This window comes from Vigna angularis, chromosome 2 (genome assembly GCF_016808095.1).
Source record: "Vigna angularis cultivar LongXiaoDou No.4 chromosome 2, ASM1680809v1, whole genome shotgun sequence".
In the NCBI taxonomy this organism is placed as follows: domain Eukaryota; kingdom Viridiplantae; phylum Streptophyta; class Magnoliopsida; order Fabales; family Fabaceae; genus Vigna; species Vigna angularis.
Genome location: NC_068971.1, coordinates 20,788,467 through 20,807,458, shown reverse-complemented (window position 1 = coordinate 20,807,458; position 18,992 = coordinate 20,788,467). Strand labels below are relative to the sequence as shown.

Sequence of the window (18,992 nt, the reverse complement as noted above, 5' to 3'; positions counted from 1 at the left end):
AAGAAACTCCAAAAGGTACAAGATGAAATGAAGGTAGTTCTAGATGGTAAGCGGCGGAAAATGGAATATCAGGTTGATGATTAGGTATATGTGTGATTACGACCCTACCGCTAGAAGTCTGTTCGAGGTTTAGCTTATGAGAAACTGGGCAAGCGTTTTTACGATCCCTTTCGCATACTTGAACGACTTAGACCTGTTGCTTACAAGTTAGAGCTGCCTTCAAATTCCAAAATTCATCCAGTTTTTCATTGTTTTATGCTTAAGGCTCATCTTAGTCCTCTTCCTGATCATCAAGTTGATTTACCAGCAGAAACCCATGGTAATAGTCTGACAATTACTCCTATGGCTATACTGGATTCTAAGATAGACAAGTCTACAAACCCTTCTGTGAAATTAGTTTTGGTACAGTGGAAAGGTTGGCCCCCAAAGACACCACTTGGGAAGACTGGAATGAATTGCAGCTAGGACAAGGTAACTTTCCTAGGGAACGTTAATGATAGCAATTCAGGCCCAAATGAAGAAACCAACACTATCAACCAGGCCAGTGTAGTAGCTGATCTAATGATGTCAACAAGGGTTCGCAAGATGCCAAGATATTTAGCTGATTTCAAGCTTTGATTAGTGGGGGTATGAGTGAAGGAATATTTTTGTATGACATGTCAAGATCTTAGTGGGTTTATTATGGGTTTGTTATTAACCATGTTTCTGTTATATAAGTGCTGGTATGATATAAATGGAATAAAGAAAGTTTCCTCTTTTGTCTGTCACTGATTCTGCAAGAGGATCCTTAACCTCAAATCAAGACTTTTTAACCTATCATATAATGTATTGGTCGTGAGCTTCCAATCCTTTTTACGCATGTAAGGCTTATAGCCTTAACCCAGTGGATGCATGCACATAGCCTTATTTTTATGCCTATATGTAAAATATTCTTTATTGCAAACCAAAGAAGTAGCTTCTAAAGTACATAAAATAAAGCAAATGTATACTTGAAGAGTCCTAAATTTTAAAGTAGCTTCCCTAAGTTCTTGCTTTAGCTTCTAAACTTGTTTTCCTGTTAAGCTCTTCCTAATATGTCCCTTTGGCTTGAATTCTTATCTCTCTTTCTCATATTCTTGTTTTGCCTCCCAAATAGAAAACTCCTCCATCAAAAGGACTCAAGTCAGTAACATTAATGTTGTGCTTGTTTTTGTTGATAGACTATCAGACAGACAAAAATAAGAAAATGGCGTGTGTTTATTTCTAGCAATGAGACCAAAAGTACAACAACAAAAAAAAGACATGTTTATTTGTTCCGAGTGAAATGAGAAGAAAGAAGAAAAAAATTCCAGGTAAATGTTAATAATTAACATCTTTGTCCTCATTATTTTCTACACAACAAGAAAAACTAAACTTTGAAGTAGTATACACATATATATCATTTAATCGACTATTGATTATGTTATGTATATAATATAATTAATATAATATAATAAAATAATAAAAATTAAAGTAATTAAATGCAATTATTGCTTTTGCATGAGTAGTTCCAGTTTTCGGATGGATATTCTAATTCTTTGTTTGAATACATCTTTCCCAAAACCTTTCTTCTTTTATCCTGTTCTCTTTTAGTTCAAGTAATTCTTATAACCGGTTAGTTTCACAATTAAATATATATATATATATTTTTTTTAAATACAATTTTGTTAGGATGTAAAAGATATACTTAAGCAAATTAATTTTACTTCCAAACAAATACTTAAGCAATAGTAATTATAAAACATAAATTACTAATAAAGTCTCTAAAGAAAGTAATAAAATTATCAAATATAATCACATAAATTAATGAGTCATCAACCTACCTCATTGACCTTGTTCTCATCCCTAAATTTGGTGATTAATGATATACCTTTTTCTTCTAAAAGAAAATAAAAAAAAATCTTAATAAGAATTTGTTATCCTAGGGTTTAGCTAAGCTTCGTGCGATACATTCGTTATATATCTATTTGTTGGAAGCAAGAGCTGCAATAATTTGAAATCTTAAACAACATGTTCATAAATAAATAACAGTTTAATTGTTGTATTTTTCAAGTAATAAAGTTACCATTTTTTTATATAGTGGAAGTTAAACCTGCAAAATTTGAGAAATTTAAATTGATTTCAATTTTTAAATACAACTGTATTTGAAAGTACAAGGACTTCGTTAGAAACATTTCAAAGAGACATTAGAAAATTCAACCAACCTATTCAATTTTTTAAGAACTAAAACAATCTCAAATCCTCATCCCTCAAGGTATGACTCTTCAAATGAGAACATACATTGTGCAGAGGATGATGAAAAGTGTATCATAATTGATGAAAAACAGTGGTAAGGTAACAAAGTTCAAACAATGCTTAGAAATTTATGGAATTGTGAAAACTAACACCTCATGGTTTTTATTTTTCTTCATAATCCTAGGCCATAGGGTCTAAGTTGTAGCAGAGAAAAACTAAGGACCTCAATCTATAATTTCAATGGTGCTCCTTTGGAATGTCAAGTTGATGGAATATTGGACTGTCAACTCCAACACCCATAGCGTTTAGGCCATTGTCAACATAAATAACAGAACCTGTAATGGCTGATGCCAAAGGTGATGACAAGAATGCAGCAGTGTTGCCTACCTCCTCTGTTACAAAATCTCCAATGTGTAAGTAGTTGCAGGCAAAAAGGTGCAGAAGGGTCATTTCAGAAAGGAAGAGTCTCAGAGTGAAACATTACCAGCGTGTAGTTCTTTCTGAAGTGGTGCATTGGTGAATGAATAATCAATCATCATGTCAATGAAGCCAATTGCTTTTGCTGCACGGCTTCCCAGAGGACCTAGTCATTCAAAACAACTCAACATGTTGATCAATTTCTACTGAATTCATTGACATGCAACTGAAAACAATTTAAGTCAACCTGTCTATCAATTTGTTCTGAATTCAATGACATGCAAAAAAATAAAAAATAAAAAACCAACACTTCCTTCTTCACCAAGCAATTCACGTCATTAAGAATTTGTGTCATTACATGGAGAAAAGGAAAGCAGAAAAAAAACTCATTTGGTAAGCCATCAATACCTGCGGATATGGTATTGACTCTGATTCTTTTCTTTCTGCCAGCTTCAAAAGCAAGAACCTGAAAAGCAGAAAACATTATATATAATATCAAATATCCAAAGGGTAAAAGGGGGTTAGGAATAAGAAGCTAAATGCACATAATTTGAAAAACTGAAAAATAAAACTCACTCTAGTATCACTTTCTAAAGCAGCTTTTGCAGAGCTCATGCCACCACCATATCTGCATGCAGAACATTTTAAAACATTAAGTAAAAAAATGTGATCAAAATAAACAAGTTTGAGAACTTTTAAAGCATATCCAACACACCCAGGAATGATCCTCTCTGAAGCAATGTAAGTAAGAGAGATTGCAGATCCATCTACAACCAAAACAGTAAGGTGAGAACAATAACTGATTGAACAATGAAGCAACAAAATGGCAACCCTCTTTCAGTAATGAACATGCCTTGGTTCATGATTGGAAGAAAATGTTTGAGTAAGGAAATATAAGAGTAACTTGATGCAGACAAGGCAGCAAGATATCCTTTTCGAGATGTCTCAGACAATGGTTTGCTGACCTAAAACAAAGTTGAGTGTCAGGTAAAGCTAAAAGACATGAGGTAACAAGAAACCTCATTATTGTAATACCTCTGGTCCATTAGCAAGCGAGTGCACAAGTATGTCGATAGTGCCAAAATCTTTCTTGACAGATTCAGCAACTTCCTATAAAGTAAATCAGATCACAGTGTAAACTCTACATGTCACAAACTGAGACATATCACAATGTAGATGCCACTCAATAAAGCATCCTATGTTTCAAACATATATTGCCTATAATTGATCTCCATTATAAGTTAAACAAAAATCAAGTAATTAATTAATCATATAATCAGAAAGAAATTACGTTTTCAGTCTCAGGTTTGGTCATATAGAAGTTTAAAACAAACAACAAAATGTAAAGAAAAAGACCCTTCATCTTGTAGATGATTACATCATGTAAGGAATTTGTATGACTTATTTATGATTAAACTCATGTACCTTGTTGAATAAGTTATTAAAGCTTCTAGTCAACAGCCCAAATAAACTTTGGTATTGACTTTGACAAGGTTATACATGTTCATTAACAGGCAGGGAGCAGAGATACAACATTTAAAAAGATTTTCTTTTCTTTTATTAAAATGTAAATTCAAGAGTAGAATATATCTCTTTATTGGGTTGCAAGCTTTGGGTCTACATTATCTTAAAATATGAATAGATTGTATGACCTTGTATCCAGTCTCCCCTAAAGAATAGGTCCTAAAATTTTCTTGAATAAAAAAGCTTAATTATGATTTCTGTCTCCAAATTTATGATGAGCTTTACCTGTCTAAGAAGTGAAGCTATTTTGATTTGTCTTTACACATTGAATTGGCACCAGTGATGTTTACCAGCCAACTAATTCATCTTTACAATTATCAGGTGTAAAGCTTAAATGTATTCTAAACTGTATAAAAAATGGAATATTCTTCGAATTGATCATTAGTTATATGTTACAATTCCTCCTTTTTAAGCTAAATCAAATCAAAAACCTCTTTAGGCACAAAATTGCCACTCATTTCACATCAAAGCTATTGAAGGCGTATCATAATGGAAGAGAAATACAGATTACAGAATATTTAATCAATACCTGTACAGTCCAATTTGTGGCTCCAGCATAGCGCTTGTTAGCTTTCACCTGTACAGTTTCCACAAACATTAAAAGATTGTATGTTTAGTAAATGTAATTTGTTTATTTTGATAACTCAAGGATTTCTCTCTTACATCTTCTGGGACATCTTCAGGGTTGTCATATACTGCATCCAAAGGATACACTTTAGCAATCTCCATTAATGAACCATCTTGTAATCTGAAAGATGAATAGTTCCTTGTTAGCAAAATAAATGAGTCTCAAACTTTCTAAAAAATAAAATCAATAACACCGCTTAAGAGTTTTACTTGCGTGACTCATCGAATTTTCCTCGTCTTAGACTGGACTCAAATATATTTAAAGCCTGCATATAAATGTTCAAAGTTAGTACTTGACCACTTGTGTACTGCACAAAGATACATCAGGGTAAAAAGAAAACAATGCACAAATACACAACACCAAAATCTGTAATAACTACTCACAGGTACCCATGTGCCAACAAGAATTTCAGCTCCTGCTGCTGCAAGAGATTTTGCTATTGCCCAGCCATATCCATTGTCATCAGCCACACCAGCAATGAAAGCCCTTTTACCTGCAGATCACTAAACATTCAGTGGAATGCCACAACAAATCAAAGATATAAAATAGGACACTATGAAAGAAAAACTTACACTTGAATTATGAGAAAAGTGTAAACTCTTAGACATTATTGTTGAGTTGTTATATTATATAGAGGTTGCAGACACAACAGTTTTCTTAGTTCTCACATTTTCCAAGAATTCTCATTGTATTCAAATTGAGAAAAAGGTATCTTACATAAAGAAAAATAGAGCTTATATAAAACTTTGTATAACTGAATAGCTGTTACAAAACCAACAAAAAAAAAACAAAAAAAAAACTGTAACTGCTTATTTCAACTATTAGGAAAACAGAAACTAAAAGGGAAATATCTAGTAATAATCCCCGTCAAGTTGGGCAGTGAAGTTCACAAATTCCCAACTTGGTAACAAAAATGTCAAAAGAGGTGTGATGAATAGGTTTAGTGAAAGCGTCAGCAAGCTAGGCTTAGGTAAAAATAAGAAGTAGGTAAATTAAGCCTTGTTGAATTTTCTCGAGAATAACATGGCATTCGATCTTAATATGTTTGGTGTGTTAAACACATGATTGTGAGATGAGTGGATGGCAGATTGATTATCACAACACGACACTTGGATCCAAGGAAACATAAATATCATGAAGGACAAAATCCAACCATTGGATTTCACAAGGCTGGCCAAAGCTCTATATTCAACTGCAGAGGAAGAACAGGAAACAGTAGCCTGCTTCTTTGATTTCCAAGAGATCAATGAAGAGTCAAGAAAAACTCAAAAACCAATGATAGACCTTCTGGTATCCAAACAGCAAGCTCATCTGAATTGGCAAAGGCCGAGAGTCTAAGGTCTGATGAAGCAAAGAAGAACAAGCCATGAGCAGGGGATCCGTTGAGGTAATGAAAGATTCTTTGAGCAGCATTGTAATAAGTATCAAGAGGTTTGCACAGAAATTGGCTGAGTTGTTGTACACATAATCAATATCTTGCTTGATGATGGTGAGATACAAAAGTTTGCCAACTAACTGCCAGTAACCAGCAGCATTAGATAAAAGTTGTCCATGATTTGCTTGAAGTTTAATAGAAGGATCAGAAGGAGTGTTAGTAGGTTTAGAACCAATCAAACCACTGTCATCGAGAAGTTCAAGAATATATTTTCTCTGATTCATGTGAATTCCAGATTTGGACCTTGCAATTTCAAGACCGAGAAAGTATCTTAAAGATCCTAGGTCTTTGATTTTAAATTTGGTATCTAAGATGTGCTTAACATGATTAATTTCTGCCATATCATTGCTAATTAAAACAATATCATCCACCTAAACAAATAATGCAGTAAAAGAAGTAGAAGCAGATTTGACAAACAAAGCTTGATCTGCAGAAGATTATTCGTAATTAAGAGAAAGAAGAGTAGCAGATAAGGTACTATGCCATTGTCAACAAAGGGGAAGTAAACTAGGAGGAGGGACAATGTAAACCTCCTCATGAAGCTCTCCATGAAGGAAAGCATTGTTGACATCCAGTTTCTCCCAAAACCATCCTTTAATAGCTGCCATAGCAAGGGAAAATATGTAGTAATAAGTTTATTGATACTGTCTAAGAAGCAATGATTCTTACTCTTTATCTTTTCTAGTATGCCAACTTTCAGCAAAGTAGATTTTGGAATGAGTAAACTCTTGAATAGAGAAAAGAGGCTATGTAGTCTCAACACAAACCTTTTAACATTACTCCATATAACCACGGGAAGAAAAATTAAGGGCAGGGAATATATTCTTGATATCGTAAAGTAAACAAAAAAATTCAAGGTTACAGAATAGATTAAATAAAAACACACGATGTTTTGGACATATCCTACATACATGTGTTGATACAAAGCATTCATGGAAATAGAAGTGAAACCTTTCAAATCAATAGGCAATCCTGTAACTTCACTGTCTGAACTAGACACGGACATTGCATTTGTCCTGATTTTTTTGTATGTTACAGCGGCTGCTGTCATTTTCAAGAAAGGTTGTGATGATGAAACATGAAAAACACTTGCCAGTTTATGACATGAGTCATCAACCTTGAACCTGCCTCCAAGATTGACAGGGCTTACATTTGCAAACCTTTGTGATGATGGAATATTGGGTCTTGACATTGCAGTTGGAAAGTTGGACACTGTTGTTGTTGCCATCTCGTACAAATATGCAATGATGGCAGAGCACCTAGATCTGCACACAGAAATAACATTAGGATCAAAACATCACAATATGCTGAGAAATGATTAATACCTTTTCCATTGTCCTAACCTTGTACTTAACAAAACTTAAAATGACAAAGAAACCTTGGATACCAAATAAGCACAGCTCAGAAAAGAGGACAGGTTGATAAATAATTCAGAAGTTAAATCCAAAATCCAACCTCCTTATTGATCAGAGTCTAAAAGTGGCCAAGAACCAGGAAATAAAAACAAACAAAAAATAAAGGTTAGCTTTTACATTAAATCTATAACCCCTCAACGTTAAAGCTATTTACTAGATCACTCGCGGTTTCTAAAAAGCTTTTATCTTTTTCACAGATAACAAAAGCATGAAAAGACCACCTCAGTCCAATTACTAGATCCCCACAAATCTCCGCAACTGAGCCACCCACTTGTTTAAAAGTTCCATTTGTCACAGTCTCCGATGACAAAAACTGTTACTTGATCAAACATATCACATGCAGAAAGCCAACAAAAAAAGAGCCAAAAACATCAATACACACTTCCCTTGATCAAATGCAAACACAGTGACATTCTTCATGAAGAATAATTAACCTCCTTCTATTCAATAGAACCCACATTTGCATTATTGTATCAATATTGCATTGCAGAAACAAAACAAACAAGAACAAGAAGGTGGCCAGAGAAAGTAGATGTTTGTTACCTGGAGAGAAAGGAATGGGAAATGCAAAACTGGGCCTTGTATGTTGATATCTGTTAGACAATGGGGGCTGTGGAATTCTAGGAACTGGCGATGAAAACAATGCTGTACTTTGATGTGAAGTAGGTTAACAGTAGTTAAACGACTTTGGAAATATCTCCAAACCCAATGCAACATGCTTCTGTGGAACATTTGTATAAAACCTCTTCATGGTGTAAAACCTTAATAATAAGTGCCGACTAATGTAGATATGAAAAATATAATTAAGAAGACAAATTCTATAATTACGTTCTTAACAAATATTATTGGATATTTTGCACAGTAAACAAATTTTGAGGCAGATATCATTGCGTTATAATTTGGAAATTTTACAAAAGATAAAAACATTATAATTTAGAGTAAGAGACATTATTGATTTCGACGGTATATTTGAACTCAGAGATTTGCAAAAAAATATGAGAAAATTTATTATAAAATTTGTGAAAATGTCTGTCTCGATACGCTTTATTTAGAATAATTATTTTATAAAACACGAGATATGTTATCATTTTACTAGAGAAAGTTTTATGTCTCGAAATTTTGAAGGATTAATCTTCAGACTTTTAATTAAGTGTTTTTGTATGCAACGAGATAATGTAAACGATTTATGGACCCAAATATCTCAATCTTTAAATTATCACGATTTATTATTAAAATTGAATATTACAAAACTCAATATTTAAAATGTGTGAAAATTTTTAAAATGTATTTTTTTCCTTTCAAAAACTCCATATTTAAAATGTGTGAAAATTTTTAAAATGTATTTTTTTTCTTTCAAAAACTCAATTTTTAAAATGTAATTTTATAGTTACACTTTTTAACAAAGAAAACAAGAAGTCGTATTGTGTAACATCCCAAAAATACAGTATAAAATCATACCATAGAATATTCACAATTAACAATATTATAGTTCAGTTCTGAAAGAGAAGATGTACGTTTATGGCCGAACGGCCTTACAATAATACTTCAAAATTTAAACTTTACAAAACAAAAGTCTAGACCGACGGTTCCAAAACTAAGCTTACACCGATCGATTATACAAAATAGAACCAATTCTAACTATCGAACGGTCCTATGGTTCAACTTTCCCTTCCACTTCTGCTAGAGCCTCTTCCAGTAGACACTCTTCCTCTTCTGCTCACATCCACAGGATGATTATTGCAACAGAAAAAGACGGTCGAACGGAAAATACATAAAAAAGAGGAAAATAGGGTAAGCTTATGTAATTTAATTAATTTAGAAAACATAGAATTCACACAAATCTAAGATAAAATTCATAGGTCAATCATGCATCAACCAATCATACATTTCCAACCATAACCATACAGTAATGCATGCAATGACCAATCCCTTGACTCTAACTGTCTGGACTGTATGAATTTTGTGTAACTACGACGTTTTTGCACTCGGGTGATGTAATAGCTGGGATGCCCTCAACAGCTGCCACCCGAGGTTAGTCTGTTCCGCCCAAGTTCACCTTATGGACTAGGACCTCCTACCATTCTCACACATGACTTACTCCTCTCTACTTGACAATGAGTAATCACAGAATATCAGAATAAACGCTAGTTAAGCATAACCACATTCATACTCTACATTCAATAACAAATCCTGAGATATTCCTCCCTGGAATACTCTTTCATTTCCATAATATTCCATTCATATCACATTTTAAATACCATCATATTTCACCAATATAGTCAAACTGAAACCCAGAAAAAAAGATCCCATCTTGGAACAGAACCGAACGATTTTAGATTAACATAACCGAACCCTTATAAGATCGAGTGGTCTTTCACTTATATACAGAACAGGACCGAACGGTCCATACTAGGTAAGACTCATCAGAAGCCTAACACTTATGATAATACAAAATGTTTACTCACTACTCAACAATTATGACCAAACGGTCTTTACTACACAGAACTTCAAGAATGTTTGGAATACTATAGAATACATATAATTAAACTTAACCAAAAATAATGAATTCTTTTATCAGAGACCTAAGGGTTTAAATCGAACACTACAAACCATGGTCGAACACTATTGAGTTTGGACGAACACTCTTAATACCTAATGCAGATATATTACGGAATGTTATAAGATCAAATGCTTAGTTTAAATCCGAGAACTACTAAGACCGAGCACCTAGTCTATGACCGAGCACTACTGAGACCGAGCACCTGGTCTATGACCGAGCACTACTGAGACCGAGCACCTGGTCTATGACCGAGCACTACTGAACTTATATCAAAATGAAGGAGTATATATAATTGCACAACACTTATTTTCAATGAAGGATAAATATAACATCTACGACTTTAAGTATTATAGAATACATTAACTAAACTTATTAGGAAGCATAAAGAGGAAACTATACTTAGACCGAACGCTTATTTACCAATATACTAAGAGAAAAACCAATCGGTCATTAACTAAAATTCTCTACAGAAAAAGAATCCAGTTCAGACCGAATGCTCAAAGGAAAACCGAACGGTCAATAATGACTCTCGGTGACAAACACAGAATTACGCAGAAAGTTGCAAAATTAAGATCAAACCCTATATCATCCCAGTTTACATTATTTATAAATCATCCACTTATAAAAACAAACAATGTAGTAACATCAATACTTCATATTCATCAATTAATCAAACAAACATACAACCATTCAGAACAACGAATCATAATCAAATTATATAAGCTTCTCTTACCTCTAAACTCAGCCAAACGCTCACGGTTACAGTATCTAGCTCACCACTACTAATCTTATACACTTAGAGTTTCCTGGTTTACGAAACTAAACCAAAATAAAAGACCAGAATTGCTATCAGAATGAGAAGATAAACTCATGCAACGAGAACTCGGCTTGCATGTGTTAGAAAACGAACGTTCTAAGAAGAGAAGGAACTCACCAGCTTAAAACCACAACTTGATGGGTCTAAATGAAAATCCTTGACGCTGGGAGAGCTCAGACGTTGCTTGAATGGTGATCAGAAGAAGAAAAAGATGAGAATTCTTAGAGAGAAGATGGAGGAATCTAGAGATATGGAAGAGAAAATGAGGTTCAACAGTTTGGAGAAGAAGGGTGCATGTAGAAAGTGGCATCGAATTTTAAAATTTAAGCTTATATACCCCCTGCACAAACCGATCGGTCCTCTCTCCTGCAATCACCTGTCTTCCATTTCCTGAGTTCATTTTCCTCTTGCAGACACCTGATTTCCACTATATTGGAGAATTTAATGACCCTGATGTATTGTTTACGAGATATTTTCTGTAACTTGTTCAACATAGTAAAAAAATTCAATCAAAACGGTAACTAATAAGGAAATAATGAGTATGATTAATGTTTTCAAGAAAATCAATTAATATATTGAATTTTTTATATTTTTCATTGATTTGTGTAAGTTTATTAAAAAAAATTAATATTAGTAAACAAAGAGAAAGTGCAAAGAAGGCATGATGTATTGTCTATATCAAAATATTATTATTGTATTACGAAAACCTTGAGGGAGTTAATGAAAACGAATTTTTTAATGATATGTTTTAAGTAGCTTCTTCCTATTATTACTAAAATATGCACAAGCAGCTTCTATCGACATACGTGAGCAAAAGTGATAGTAATTAGGGTCACAGGATGATGTGAAGTTGAGGAATATTTTGTTAAGAGGTAGGGAAAAGATTAAAGAAGCTAAAGCATGTTGCACTAATTGTCAATACCCAATAAGATTTCAGAAAAAAGGTGTTCCAATTAATTACAATCAGTTTCTTTTAATCACTTGAAGTGCTGTCTCTACCTTGCGAGATAAAAAAGGATGTAACCTGTTGAAAGTGTTCTGTCTCTATGTTCACGAGTCCCACATTGGCCAAAACACAAATCAACCAAGTCTTTATAAATGTCTTAACAGGGACGTCAATTCGCCGAGTTGGTTAACGTCAGCTTGTGACTCTTGTGAGGGCAATACGGTGGTGGGATAATACTGAGGCTTAATTGGGTTGGGCTTTGATCACAAAATGCTGGGCCTGCGCACTCCGAGTTGAGAGTTGGCCCGTAAGTTTCGTGTGCCCTAAAGTGGAGGGCACTGCGTCAGGCTGGTTTCACAGAACAGCGAGAACCTTTCTCTCTTAACAGTGGAGGGATGTCAGGCTGCTGGAGTCACTGCCCTCTATTTGCCTAATTAACCTGGTTCTTAGACCATCACCTTTTTACTTTTGATGAATTCATTATATAGTTATTTTTTGACTAAAAGTGAAAGTTATTCCATTCAGGATTTTTGACAAAAGGCTTCAAGAGCTTCCACAAGGATGATTCATATTTTAAGTGCAAAATTTTGATGCTAACTCTGAAATGATAAAGGTTATGTTTTAAGGTAACGATGCTATTAAACAAGTATCTGAGATTGCCAATTTGCATCAATAACAGATAAGGGTCGGTTCATTCTATTTAAAGCCACAGTATTCTTAGGCACTTTCACATTTATTTTATGTTGAAAATAATCTCCACACAAACTTCTTGTGTATTTATGCAACTTTAACTTACAACATATCATACTGTGTCATAGACATATCTGATGTAAATATTGTCATACTCATATATTGAATGAAATATTTGCATAATATAGTATGAAAAATCTCACTAACAAATGAAAATCAAATTACGATCATATAAGTGTTTGAAGTCTTTGATAGGATCTTTATTCAATTTGTGAAACTATAATCTACGTACAGTTTATATAATACATAAGTGAATGGAAACAGCTGCCTACGTTATTGCTACTTAGTATAACAGATTTAGTTCATTATTTACATGACATAATGAAAAGTCTTATTTAAGTGAACATTATGTCAAGTATTCTAAGGTGTAACAGGTTTCCATACGGAAGGTTTTTACAATACATCGGTAGTATTTTTAAATTTGTGTTCAGTTGAATCAATTTGAGAAAGGGTAAACAAATTAATTTGAGTGAATTTAAGAATGAAATATGTGTCATTATTTTTCAAAGAATTTGAAAGTGTATAGTGAATTTGAAAATAAAATTTATGAAAATTTAAGAAGAATTTAACTGTGACAAATAAAAAATATTAATTGAAAATGAAGATTATTTTAGTAGTAATAGTAATATAAAATAATATTTATGAGTAATATATATTTTGGCAAAAATTATTTAAAATAAAGTAATATAAAAAAATATTTGGCAAAAATTGAAAATTTACACTTTAGGGAAGTGCAGGAAGAAATTATGGAAGTGCGGAAAAAGAATCCTTAAATTAATAGGGCCAAACTCTATTGAGTCGACATTATGTGGCTCGGCTCATCACATAATTTTGGCCGAATCCTCTAACCAGAGATAGCAGGTACCTATTTCAAATTTTTTCCCTTAAAATCATTTTATAAAATTGATAAAATTTAATAAAACTAAATTAGGATAACAAAATGTATTCCAATTTAGTGACATAAGGTCGTTATTAATGTTTTTTATTTTTAACATTTAGTCATTATTCGTATAAGTCTGCCCAAACATTTTTTATAGATGCAATTAGATGAATAGAAAGGACATTCCACAAGAATCCAATCCATGGCTAAAAGTTAGGTATGTCATTAATTGGATCCAATTCATAGTATATTCAATTTATGAAAAGCATTTATACACAATTTTTTTATTAAAATATCTTTTAATTATATATAACAAAAAAAATACAATTAATGATAGATAAATACATTTTCTAAATAATAATAAATTAAAAAGAAAAATAAATACTACTTTTATCAAGAATAAAATGTTACTATATTAAATATAAGTAAGTTAAAAAAAAAGACTTTTAAAATTGAGAAAAGATCTTAAGAAAATTAATTATCAAATTTAAGACACTTCGTTTTTACTGATATGTCATGCCAAAATTAACTTAAGAACTAAATGCAAATTAAGATTAATTTGGATCCCAACAATCTTAAAATTCAATTTACCTTAATAGAATCTGTAATTTGGTTAATATATTAAAATTAAAACTCAGATACAACAGTTAGAAAGTAAAATTCAATGCAAACAGATTAGAGATTCACTACAAAAAAAGAGGGCATTACCGAAGGCCAGAATCCTTCGGTAACATCCAAAAGCCGTCGATAATGACAATTTACCGAGGGATTAGCGACGGCTATTAGACCGTCGGTAAACATGTTGTCGCTAACCATTACCGACGGCCTACGGCCCTCGGTAATTACCGAAGGACAGAAGCCTTCGGTAATTACCGAAGGACAGAAGCCTTCGGTAATTACCGAAGGACAGAAGCCTTCGGTAATTACCGAAGGACAGAAGCCTTCGGTAATTACCGAAAGACAGTATCACATAATAGCTCATTTATTTCTCTTTATTTCTCTATGACAGCTCACTTATCACAAGACAAATTCCAATTCACTATAACAGCTCATTTATTTCTCTGAAAAATCTGCACTTATCCAATTAAAAAAACACAATTTGTGAATGCATTAGAACAAGTTCACCGACCAGCTTAAGCACACAGGTCAATTTGACCGAATAATAGCAACGTGTAAAATTGAATTCCTAATGCACTACACCTACAATTAACCAAACGAATCTAATACATACTGCATGATATGACAAAACAAACAGCAATTGCACTACTTTCCCTTGTGATCTTCGAAGCTCTTTGGAAATATCTCGAAGCTGAGAGAGCGTAACAGGATTCCCTTGAAGGACCCACTTCTGAAGAATGTTTGTGGCGCTTCGCTTGGGGAGCCTTAGCCTCAAGATTCTGCTCCTTAGGTCATCACCTTCCACACTCTCTTCAACTAAATCATTGCTCACAGCACCCAAAGACACAAATCTTGTTCTGTTCTGAACATAAGTAAAACGGTTACTTCTGCAAGATGAGAAGATGCAATTTTCTGATCAATTACCCATAACCAAACACTCAATTATGATGGTTGACAAGAAAGTATGATCAGAAAAATCAGTTAAGATGCAGAATCATAAAAGATTGGTAGAGAATATAATTGAAATTTATGATGCAAGACTTTAGTATTGAAAAATAAACAAGACACAAATAGCTTTATGCCCACATAATTAGCAAATATGATGGGTAAGATATGTGCAATAATCAAACTTTATACTCCTATCAAAATTCACAAAACGCTATCTATATTTGATAAAATCAAATACAAAATTTGATTTATACACTCATATCTCATCTCTTTATCTGTGCAATAATCAAACTCGATCTTACTGGAAAAATCTAATTAACTTAAATATTATATTCACTAATATTTAATCAATCAAATAATTAAGAGATTTATTGGAAAAAATAGCAATAAAGGAATATAAAGCCAACTTGAAACGTTAATTTTGACAGGTTAATATAAAGGAAAAAATCATTTATATAAATCAACTCATTTAGTATTTGACAGGTTAATTTTGACTTATGAATCATGTACATCTATCTATAACCATGCCAATCAAATCAATTACGGTTGGAATTGATATTTACGGTACAATGCTTCCAATTATTCATGCAAAAAAGCAATTAAGATAAACGTTCAACCACATCAATAATTGATCAAAAGTGAAAAGATGTGTGGACTTTTCAAATCATGGGAAAAAGAAGTATTGTTCTTCCAATTGCATTTAATCCAAGGCTTTTAGATTCCGGAACAGAGATGCATCCAATTGCATTTAATCCCAACACTAATTTCTTTATGGCAACAATTTTTCCATTTTTTAGAGTACCCTATTATTCCAAATATATGATTGGCAAATCAGTGAAAGAGATCTTCAGTTTATGTAACTGTAGCTTTAAGTATTTCTTTGTTAGGTTTTGTATTTATATTTATTTTTTGAAGACATTTTTCTTTCTTTTTTTAATTTATTTTAAAAAATTATCAAATCTTTATTGTATACTTTTAAAAACTTGTAAAGGACATTAGGAAAATGATTATTTGTTTATTAATTGCAAACATAAACAAAAACTTCAAATAAAAGAGAATATTTTGACAGCTTTTAAAAAAATCTTACACATTAATCATTGTCATTAGGATGCTTGCAATTATGTTATTAAAATATACACAACATAAAATTCACCTTGTATACAGCACCAAAACCTCCTTCTCCAAGTTTATTTTCAGCACTGAAATTTTTAGTTCCAGCTTTCAAATCATTATATTTGTAGTTAACTGGTCCTCTTAACTCAGTTGCTCCCAGTATGTCACCTGCAACGGAACACAAGTTTAGATTTTGAAATAAATGATATAGATACGACTTTTCAGAATAAAATAATTGATAATAACAAATAAAAGGGTTGTGTTGTGCAGTATACTACATCAAATGCAGAAAAATTGTCGAAGATTAAATTGCTTCGAACAAAACGCAATCTGATACTGCTTTTGGTAGCTTGTCATTATTTCTATTTGAAAAAACATTAAGCAGGAACTAATTTATACCAAGCGTTGCATGCAAGTGAAAACTTTCCACATTTACATACCTCTGTGAACCTTGTCAGATTTTGAGAATTTCAAACAGCAAAATCAAAGTGAATTTAAATATATTTGAATGAATAGACAGATAGATACCTGAGGAAGCAATCGTTGTAGATAACTCTGGCGCCATTGGCTTTGGAGCAGTTGCGGATTTGGGTGGAGGCAGTGTCGAAGCAAGAAAGACAATCATTTTTGGAGAGATAGTTTCTGCATTGAAACATTGTATATGTGAGGGTCCCTCCCCTTGATTTCTGTTATGTGCCAAAGAGTTTGAGGGTACACGGGATTTGTCCTCATGTCGCCATCTCGTGTTGTTATTATCCGTGCCAACTCTCCCCTTAGCTGGCTATCCTCTGTCTCCACCAACCTTACCACTCGGTTAATGCAAACCTACAAATCAATCCCCTTCAATTTCACTACCAAATCGCAAACGCATTATCACCTCATTCAGTCCACTCACACCATCTCCCTCATTTTATTTCACCCCTCCCACTATATATATCCGCCAACACTTCCCTCTTTCATAGCAATTCACCAACAGCATTTCACTTTTTTCTTAGACAACATAAACAAATGGCCTCTCTTACATCTTTAAGCTTTCTCCTATGTTTATTTCTGGTTGTTTCAATTCTTCCTTTCAGTTCAGCCAGCAAACTCACTGAGTCAGAGCCCCAACTGAAGTTCCAATTCCACAGAGCACCTCTTCTCACAGGTAAAATCTCCGTCAACATCATTTGTTATGGCAAGTTCAAACCTTCCTAGAAATCCATACTCACTGACTTCATCATCTCCCTTTCATCTCCCAAACCTGTCAACATCATCCCCCTTTCATCATCCCAATTGCTTCCTAGGATTTTTTATATTTGAACAATTAAAGTTTGTTATATTTTTGTTCGTGAATATATATGTAAGGATTTTTATTTTGTATTCAAATAGACAGGGAAGCTGATGTATCATATTTGTCATGCAGGGATTCTCAAATAGTAAATTGAGCGTATTTTCCCAAACTTCTTTCCACACAGAAAAAGAATAACAAAAAAAGAATAACAATGCTACTGGATATTTCATACAAAAAACAAAACACAACAACTGATATTTGGCCACCATGAAGGAAGGAAATAAAGGCAATGTTTATGAAAAATAAAATCATTAGAGAAAAGTAATGCTTACAGATCGAGGCGGATCGACGAGGAACCTTGGAAACTGGCACAGATCGAGCTAATCGAAGAAGAAGAAGAACGGATGACGGAAAACGAAGGCAAACCCTAGATTGAATGGTTTGATCGGTGCAAATTCTAGGGTTAGGGATTTGGGATGTTTTGATCGGTGGAGAGAAAGGATTCAACGATTGAATAGATGGAATGGAATGAACAGCGGTTTTAATCGGGCAAAAGATAGAACAATCGGTGAAAAATGGATTCTTTGGTGGATTAGGCCGAGGTAAGGGAGAAATGTACAAGATAATGAAGATCTAGAGACTAACCATGGCTGGGCGGATTAAGATCTGAGGCGAAGGAACTTGAAATATGGATCGAAGACGAGGGAAGCTTCGAGAGAAAAAGAAATGTGTGCGGGTGGATCTCTCCAGAGAATGGCTAAATGAAGATGTGGTTCGAATATCAAGCAGACATTACCGAAGGGCAAACGACCCTCGGTAAGCAGACATTACCGAAGGGCAAATGGCCCTCGGTAATAAACCTTCGGTAATATACGATTTTATTGTAGTGATTATTATTAAGAATGAAAAATGATATATGTGTATATATATTGAGAATGAAGCAGCAGCAAGAAATTGAGCATCTAGTGATTAGAGATTATTGTCCTTATGTTATTATATTAGGAAGCAATGATAGTTGTGAGGCAAGTAGATTTATGACATGAGTGGAACTAAAGTTGGCATTGTGTTTTCCCTTTCTAATCAATTGAAAATCCAAATCAATAAAAGATTAATTATTCACAGAATCTGAACTCTGATGAACTGGATTCACAGAATCAAACCATATCCTTTAACTTTCCTGCACCATACTAAGATTACATCAACTGTTAGTCACTTTTCTTAAAATAGGCACATGAAGGCCAAATCCAAATTACAAGAAACCTAAACAACTCATATTTATAAGGGAAAAATTCGGTCTTTGCTTTTCTGCTCCATCTGTTGCTCTCGTCTTAAATTGCTGAAATTTTGATGAAAAAGAAATTATGTTCTGGATTAAACATTGGTGTTATAAATTTTTTAGTACTCATTAAAGTGAT

General features: G+C 33.3%; 2 protein-coding genes across 4 annotated transcripts; both read right to left on the bottom strand.

Moving 5' to 3' along the window:
• Positions 1-2,204: 2,204 nt before the first annotated feature.
• On the bottom strand, positions 2,205-8,419 carry LOC108327767 (enoyl-[acyl-carrier-protein] reductase [NADH] 2, chloroplastic-like). Of its 2 annotated transcripts, none has more exons than XM_017561465.2 (13): positions 8,216-8,419; positions 7,209-7,522; positions 5,206-5,315; positions 5,032-5,087; positions 4,858-4,942; positions 4,724-4,771; positions 3,706-3,780; positions 3,524-3,635; positions 3,386-3,437; positions 3,247-3,298; positions 3,079-3,136; positions 2,738-2,836; positions 2,205-2,645 (listed from the first exon to the last, which is right to left on the bottom strand). In XM_017561465.2, the coding sequence occupies exons 2-13, from the start codon at positions 7,483-7,485 to the stop codon at positions 2,491-2,493; spliced, it is 1,179 nt and encodes a 392-aa protein (XP_017416954.1). In that variant the 5' UTR covers positions 7,486-7,522; positions 8,216-8,419; the 3' UTR covers positions 2,205-2,490. The 2 variants fall into 2 exon arrangements, with proteins under 2 accessions (XP_017416954.1, XP_052729843.1); XM_052873883.1 differs by lacking the exon at positions 8,216-8,419 and adding an exon at positions 7,894-8,021.
• Positions 8,420-14,660: 6,241 nt separating this feature from the next.
• LOC128195612 (uncharacterized) lies at positions 14,661-18,601 on the bottom strand. Of its 2 annotated transcripts, XM_052873766.1 has the most exons (4): positions 17,910-18,601; positions 16,833-16,946; positions 16,345-16,472; positions 14,661-15,105 (listed from the first exon to the last, which is right to left on the bottom strand). In XM_052873766.1, the coding sequence occupies exons 2-4, from the start codon at positions 16,927-16,929 to the stop codon at positions 14,812-14,814; spliced, it is 519 nt and encodes a 172-aa protein (XP_052729726.1). In that variant the 5' UTR covers positions 16,930-16,946; positions 17,910-18,601; the 3' UTR covers positions 14,661-14,811. The 2 variants fall into 2 exon arrangements, with proteins under 2 accessions (XP_052729726.1, XP_052729725.1); XM_052873765.1 differs by lacking the exon at positions 17,910-18,601 and having other exon boundaries at positions 16,833-16,966.
• Between the last annotated feature and the right edge of the window lie 391 nt (positions 18,602-18,992).